The sequence below is a fragment of the Papilio polytes genome, unplaced genomic scaffold (assembly GCF_000836215.1).
Source record: "Papilio polytes unplaced genomic scaffold, Ppol_1.0 DF823923.1, whole genome shotgun sequence".
In the NCBI taxonomy this organism is placed as follows: Eukaryota; Metazoa; Arthropoda; class Insecta; order Lepidoptera; family Papilionidae; genus Papilio; species Papilio polytes.
Genome location: NW_013525281.1, coordinates 1,961,350 through 1,969,588, shown reverse-complemented (window position 1 = coordinate 1,969,588; position 8,239 = coordinate 1,961,350). Strand labels below are relative to the sequence as shown.

The window sequence follows — 8,239 nt, the reverse complement described above, 5'->3', positions numbered from 1 at the left end:
TTTTTGTTTACCTTCAAGAATGTAAAATACATTTCATTACAATAACCACAATAGTTAATTGTGCTATTTCTCATAGACTATGAATGCCATTTATAGTTTTCAATAAATAATTTAAATCAATCATAGTGACAATGGTTTTTCCAATTATTGTAATACTGAGGATTGTTTTATTATGTTATTTACTTTTACAATTTGAAAGGATTCAATTTTTCATTCAAAGGCACCTGTAATTGATTAGTATAAATATTGTAGTTATTTTTCTTTTGTTCTTTATGGCTAAATATTTATTCAATACTAGCTATCACTCGCGACTTCGACCGCATTGGAAAATATATCTTATGGTACTCACAAATAAAATACCTTTCTAATAGTGAAAGAATTTTTAAAATCAGCCCAGTAGTATTTCAAACTATATTGAGTATATGTAGTTTACATACAAAAATCCAAAGTTTTCCTCTTTATAATATTAGTATAGATTATTCAATATGTAATTTGAGTATTTATGTTTCATATTAATATTATAAATGTAAAAGTTTCAATAAAGGTTTAGTAAATGTAGAACAAAATTTGAGGAAAACGTAGGCAACTTATTTTTTTACTAAATGATCAAACTTATAGACTAGCTAGTAATGTATACAAGCTAAATTTGTGACCAGTTCAAAAAGGTAGAAAAATCAAAACTCAATTTGATACTCAAGGAAAAAAGATTTAATTGTCACAGTCATCGCATGTTAGAAAAATATTTAAAAACGCCTAAATTCCTTTCATATTTTCCGCATAGAATTTCCTGTTAAAAATATAGCTTGTTTTATTCAAAAATTGTATAAACATTAATGGTTTTAACATTTACGCTAACATGAAAACCATTTAGCTGTTTAGGCCACAAACTCTAACAAACATCCATCTAAACTTTCGCATTTATAATATTAGTAAGATTATTATCATTGAATGCTTAGTAACAATCATTGATGTCACCAGGTTGATTGCTGTGTTGGATCAGGTTGAGATGCGAGTGGAGAGGCTGCGGAGGGACACGGTGCGCATTGAGGAGGAGCGGGACTCCCTGCTATCAACATTAGACAGTGTTAAGCACTCGGAACTACTGAGTGATATCTCGGAATGTAAGTAATACTATCATTTACATATTTAATTTCTTAAGTATGATCAATAGATAGATAAATAAACATTAAAAATATTTAAAACATATTTGAGTCAAAGGATGTTTTCAAAATATTTATCTTTTTACAACAAAATGGTAAGATTTTTACAGATTCTTTAATACATCGAAAATGTCGGATGGATCAATATATTTTTGTTTTAATCTAAAATTGTATTACTTTTGTAGGTGATAAAGAAGATATAACAAGGTACGCGGACAGAATCCTCGCGCGCGCTATGACTGTGGAGGTGGCAGTGAGGACTGACCGAGACCCGCAGCAAGAGGAGGCCCTGCATCAGGTAATAATGATAATTCATTTTATAGTAACATGGTATCTCTTTTCTCGAGCAGGGGTGTCCAATTTTGTTTGATCCAGACTAGACATTCTCTAAGAGTTCAAGTAAAATAGATTGATTTAAAAAAATAGAAATATTCTTACTTACAGTATCATGTATCGGTAGAGTTTTTAAATTAATGTTTGTCACATACCTATACTATATTTCTCGACTATATTGTTGTTGGCGACTTTTCTTGTAATTGTATTAGTCAATGTATTATAATTTTGTAAAAAATGTTGTGTAAAAAAAGAAAAAAGGTGTCCATACATTGTTCTTTTTAAAAATCTATGCTAATTTATCGGTACTTTGACCTAATTGTTGTTTATCAGCACTTGTGACATGAAGGATAATCCAAATCACTTAACGGACGAATTCGTCATCACTTATATAGTGTCGATTTAAAACAATCGTAATTTATTCGTTACCACTCAATCATTGCTTAGTTTTTATAATGCTATTTAAAAGGCTACAATGCGAAGTTATTTTTGTAATTGCTAGTGATGTAATACTATATAGCCTTGTCTACTAGTACATTGTATACTTAAAATTACTTTTACTTATTTATGTATGGTATATCTATACTAATGTTACAAATAGCAAAGATTTGTATTTTTTTGATTTTTATATGTATTTGATTCACACAAAAACTACTGGGCCGATTTTAAAAATTCCTTCACAATTTGAAAGGTAATTTATCTGTGAGTAACATAGGCTGTATTTTGTAATTTCGCGCGGGCGAAGTCGCGTGCAACAGCTATTCTATGATATTGGGAATGACGCCATAATAGTAGATCAACCTCAACCTTATCAGAAAGGTTATATCCTAAATCGGAAAGTACTTTCTTGATGTAAAAAACAAAATATTATTTGAAACGGACTAGATAAAAAACTTATACGTTGTCTCTGTTCTTTTTTATATGAATGAAAAGGATGGTAATATGAAAAATATTTCTGTTTAAAACATAAATATATGGTTTCAAATCGGCCAACTTTATTAAGACCTTTTTAAGACTTTCACTTCCTCATTGCAATGATCTTGTAAGGTTTTAGGTATTTTTATTAATTGAAGAATGTCTTTATTGAATGTTTTTAACAAAATTAAATCGCAAAAGTAAACATCTTCTTACGTATAGATTATCTTGCGTGAGAATTAACATCTTTTGTATCGGGTCATTCAACTTTGCTGTTATACTCTGATTTGCCAAATTTGATCCTCGTATAAGTTCAATTACATTATAAGAATTCTCTAGTTCATTTTCGGTATGATTTTAAACATTCGAATAGTTTCTATTGACGAAGTATCTGTACGAAACAATTCTCCGTTTTTTGTAAAAAATATAATGAGCTATTTGACAATGTTTTTGTTAGGTGTCTGCACTGGAAACTACTCGATCGATAATTTCTTGTATGTAATTTATATTCTTACTAGTTTTAGGCAGCGAGTCTCCGCGTGGGATTTGAAATACAAAATTGAGTAAGCCTATGTTTTCTTCCAGATTATCTTCTACATCTGTGCCAAATTTTATCGGAATACGTTCAGCCGTTTAGGCTACGAATTCTAACAAACATCCATCTAAACTTTTGCAGTTGTAATATTAGTAGGTAGTAGGATTAGTAGGATTGTAGGAGGACTATAGAGAAATCATTTTTACTATAAACATTAAAACGAGTTTCTTCACGAATCTTTTATTTAAAGTAATGTAAATTACAGACGCACGGAGTCGGTATTGATTTTTTAAAAGTTGGCAACCTTGCACAAGACGTCCATTGCCCTGCTCGACAGTTGCAAGGACATACACTGAAACCAAATTAATTATCTACTCTCTAGCACTTATAAATTATTAATATCATAAATTAATTGCTGTTTATTTATGTAAACGGAAAAGTACGTTATCCGTCATTGTACATAATTCCTAGGCAATGTATAACTCCAAAAATTGCTCGGAAATGTTTGAAATAAATAATGCATGACACATAATTTTATTGAAATGTGTTTATGTGTATGTGTATGTTTGTTTAATTGCCGCACTCAAAGTCGTATAATAAACAAATCCTTAGTGTAGATTTTCTATGTAGAATCTAAACAAAGGATGTTATTAATTTACTTCCACTAAACGTCTATGAGTGGTAGTTAAAATATTAAATAACTCGTGTTACTTTTTAATAAAGTTTTTACAGCGGCTTCATTAAAATCGTTTGTATAAAAGCTCATGAATAAACAAAAACCTCGCTCGCTGCTTTTTGACCGCCTTCCCAAAAGAAGGAGGTACTCAATTCGTCTGTATGTTTTTTTTTAATGAACGATATCACTGCACAGTCGCTGAGACGTCACATAGTAGAGGTGTATGAAATATTACTACACTATTTTAATTAACAGTAACCGCAAAAAGGTCCTTGTTATAATGTATACAGTATAGAGCTTTGAACATATAATTTCATCTCGTAAACGTTTAGTACATAGTTATTTTTCTGTCATTAATAACATAAGTGCAATAAATTTACTTCTTACTAATATTATAAATGTGAAACTTTAGCTGGATCGACGATGTTTGTTAAAGTTTTTCAAACACAACTAAAAATTTCATCAAGATGTTGATGAAATTTGCTATTGATGTAGAGAATGGTCTGGAAGAACACACAAGCATCTTTTGTTTTTTTAATTCCGAGGGCTGAGTCGCGAGCCAAAGAAAATATGCAATATATTCTTATTAGGTATATCGTGTAACATTATCAAAGGAATTGTAACGATATAATGGAATTTATAAAAGGCATTTATGTATACGACTTTGAACACGCAAACTGCAGTGGGAAACTATATAACGCGATATAAAGCGATAATGGTCTGCTTCCGTCGATTGCTTAGGTGTAAAGCTCTTAGCATTCACTTTATACGGCATAAGCACGTGTAGAAACATGCATTTTCTTATGCAACAAATACTTTGATTAATTTGCATGTCATTTTGTTTTTAATTTTTATCTGTAATATAGTGATAAGATTAGAATTTAGTTGCGATGCAATAAGCATAGTAAAAATAAATCCGCCAACTTATTTATCGTTTTTACAGGTCAAATAGCATAATGAAATCTGCCTGTAAGTCCATATTAAAAGTAATCTTTTACCAGCACGCTATATTAATATAAAATACTATCTTTCGCCCTCGACTCCGTCCGCGAGATATTAACAAAAACAACTAAGAGTCCGTGTGTTCTTCCAGACTATACTCTACGTATATTCCAAATTTCATTAAGATCCCTTCAGCAGTTTAGACTACAAACTATAACTATCCATACATCGATCTAAACTTTAGCATTTATCATTTTAATAAGATTTATATAAACATAAAATTTAATTTTCGTTCCTTTGCATTGCAATTTATAATACTAGTATGATTGTTCCAGCTTGATTTTAATAAAACATAGGGGCTATAAACTAGTTCAAGGTGTATTATGATTAGCTGTCTGTCTGTCATATTGTTATTGAAGGCATAATTACTTTTGATTCTACGTGTGTTTAATAATGTTACATTTTATATCTGTAGTCAATTCTAATTTACAGTATTTAGTATAACTACATTTAAAAATATGGCTGATATTTTGTTTTACATGTTTGTGGTTAATTTGCGGTCGAATGTACAATCACGGAAATCCACGGTGTTCCACTTTAGGAGAATTTTCCTTGTTTATTGCAACGAGAGATACTCTGCCTCTTCCTATACATAACTTGATATGAAAAGAAACTAGCCACCATTAACTGACTTTTTTCGTACACACATTTATAAGCAATTGTATTGAATGCTATATGTCTCGTTTAAGAATGGTGCAACAATTTTAGCTTTTAAGGAACACCATCAGTTTCCTCGACTGTACCTACAGCTTTATCGTAATGAGTACTCGTATTCTTATTTCAACTTATCATTATTACATATTATTCATATGGTACATTTTATTACCGACAGCGCGGCAGCCAAAAATATAAAACAAAACTTTTCTTCGAACCAAAATAAACTTTATTCAAGTTATTTACAATTATTTTAATAAAACTATACCGCGATCACATCTTGACTCTTGTGTGTCTTTTTCTTCTCTTTATATCTTGTTAAACTATGCAATGTCTCGGTGGCCAGCATGCAACTTCTTTGGCTGTATTCACACTTGTCAGCCAAAGAGGTTGTATTTTGCAATGACCACATTTAAACATGATTTCCTTCAACTTACGCAACAATGTCTTATGTTATTCCAGGTGAACCTCTACATCGACCAGCTGGTGATGTCAGTGCACGAGGACGCCGTCATCGCGCAAACGCGCTGCCAAACATACATGAACGCGTGCACCTCGCAGCCAGATTCCGGTTCCGGTACCGACAAGAACTTCGAGTCTGCCATCCTTGGCTGTACGCTTGATGACCAGAAGCGCGTCAAGAAGCGTCTGCAAGGACTCCTCGATTACTTCGCGAAGCTCAACGTTACCACGTGTTCGTGAATTAATAACAGCTGTTACTGAACGCATGTCGCTTTGCGTGTGTTTGGACAATAAAGTGAGTCCGTGTCATTCGTGCTTACGTGGCTTACGTTCGTAGCTTTACGTACGTATCTTTCGTGCGTAGCTTACGTACGCAGCTTTCGTGCGTAGCTTACGTACGTGACTTATGTGCGTAACCTACGTGCGTCTTTGCGAGCACGTACAAATTCCGTATGTAAATTTCGCTATATCATTATTTATTTTTTATGTTTTTCCGACGATCGTGTTTTCGGTGTAGAAGTTTCTGTGATGGTTTTGTCTATTATTTGTTTGATTTTTAATTTTAAGGAATTGATATAAAAGTAATTTTAGGATTTCTCCATAATTTCAAAATTAATCAATTTTTAAAGGTACATGATATGTTGTAAAGACCAAATTTTATTTCTCTATGTTTTATTTTCTAAGAACTCAGTTAAAATGGCGTCAAAACCGAAATCGGACTTTAAAAATTTCTACACCAAAGGCAGATCGTCAACTTTGACACAGCATTTCAAATAAACATTACATTAAATTTCAAAACAATAAGTTTATTACTTGCTTCGTTAGCAAAAGACATGTAAATATAAATACCCAGTTAATTTTTTAAATGAAAGTTTTCTAACAAAATTATTAGAGAAAAGCTAAGAGCTGGATCCTCTATAAACGCTTGTGAAACATAATTTACTTAAATATATCATAACTGTCTTCGTAAATATATATTTAGTATTTAGAAAAGTGTAACTTTTAAACGATTCCTTAGTGATAGAGTAAAAATTTTAATTTTTATAATTATATCCGGATCAGACAATTTTACGTGAATATTGTTTCAAATGTCTACGAGTACTGTGTATGCACTTTTAAGACGCACGTACAGAAATATTGCCATCTCTTTCATTCTTCTTGAAAAGAAAGAGATAACCATATGTTTTAAGTGTTCTGGGAATGAAAATTCACAGTAGAGAGGATTGATAAATCTTGTGATGCGTTTAAAATGCTCAATTGAAAGGGACTTTGTCTATTAGTATACATGAAAAATATTGAATATAAACAATTCAATTATTTACGAATTAAAAGTATTTAAAAATTTATTTGAAAATTTTTTGCAACATTAAAAAATATTGCATTTAAGTCGTTACCAACCAAAATTGGATAAAGTTTATATTTTAAATCATATGTTACCATAATTATCGATTTAATGTAGAGCAAGCCTTGTATTAATCTAAGATAAATTTACTGATTTATTAAAAAATTACCACTGCTTGTGTTTAACATAAAGAAGAATCACAAAAATCTCGCTTAAGCACGCGTCAGATTACGCGATTGTAACACTGCCACACTTAGACACAAAATGGCTTCCGATTCCCTTACAGCAGAGTATAACAAACTTATTTCTTTTACCGCCCCCCTTTAAAAATCAATGATTTTTAAGCGCCCCACATTTTTATACAATTTTAGTAAAATTTAAAATGCTATATAAAATAATTGAAATTACAAATTATACATTGCCCCCCCACACCAACTCCCTCCATTTTGTCTGGGGCCGTACAACGCCCCCCCAGGTTTCAAACGCCCCAAGAGGGCGTTATCGTCCACTTTGAGAAATTACAAAAGCCGTACAGCCCTACAAATAAACGCGGTATCCGGTAATTTGTCAATCACACTGGATTCCATCTATCTAGTTAGCTGCTATTCCACATTTTTATCTTGTATTTTATACTATCAATTGTCTTCAACCTTGACGTTGGCGAAATCATCGTAATAACGATGGGGTCCACTATTCATTAAAAGAAGAAATGCGAAAAAGTTAAACATAGGAATGAACCGAGTATACGCAAATTTTTTACTAATATTTGCTTATACTCAGTTTATTGCTAAGTTTAACTTTTTACCGTGTTTATTTGTAAGGCTGTTAGTGTTTTAGGGAAGTATACACTAAGGGTCACAAGCGTTGAGCTAATATAGGGAGGGCTGTCATTAATATTGTCTTATTTAACTAGTTTTATAACTAGGAGGGAGCTGCTGCCCTCCCTCGTGACGCTCCTAATGCTCCTGAGGGGTTAACATTTAATGACTCTGAGTGTGGTAGTGAGATGTTATGTATACCTTCAACTCGATACCAAATTATATGTTTTTGTTAAGTGTCTTAATTTGACTATTTTAATAAATTTTCTACATTTAAATGTACCATATCGGGTTTTATTTACATTTAACAAAAAAATCACTACAGATATTTTGATTCAAACG

General features: G+C 31.7%; 1 protein-coding gene across 1 annotated transcript; it reads left to right on the top strand.

Annotated features, from left to right (window-relative positions):
* The first annotated feature begins 131 nt into the window (after window positions 1–131).
* Window positions 132–8,180, top strand: LOC106102079 (BAG family molecular chaperone regulator 2). The gene is made up of 4 exons (XM_013281488.1): window positions 132–149; window positions 872–1,121; window positions 1,346–1,458; window positions 5,738–8,180. The coding sequence occupies exons 1-4, from the start codon at window positions 132–134 to the stop codon at window positions 5,975–5,977; spliced, it is 621 nt and encodes a 206-aa protein (XP_013136942.1). The 3' UTR covers window positions 5,978–8,180.
* Window positions 8,181–8,239: the final 59 nt, after the last annotated feature.

What these genes read in the sequence shown, in the direction of transcription:
- LOC106102079 (XM_013281488.1), top strand. An exon ending in ACTGAGTGATATCTCGGAAT is followed by an intron (nt 1,122 to 1,345) that starts GTAAGTAATACT and finishes TTACTTTTGTAG; the next exon opens with GTGATAAAGAAGATATAACA. An exon ending in AAGAGGAGGCCCTGCATCAG is followed by an intron (nt 1,459 to 5,737) that starts GTAATAATGATA and finishes ATGTTATTCCAG; the next exon opens with GTGAACCTCTACATCGACCA.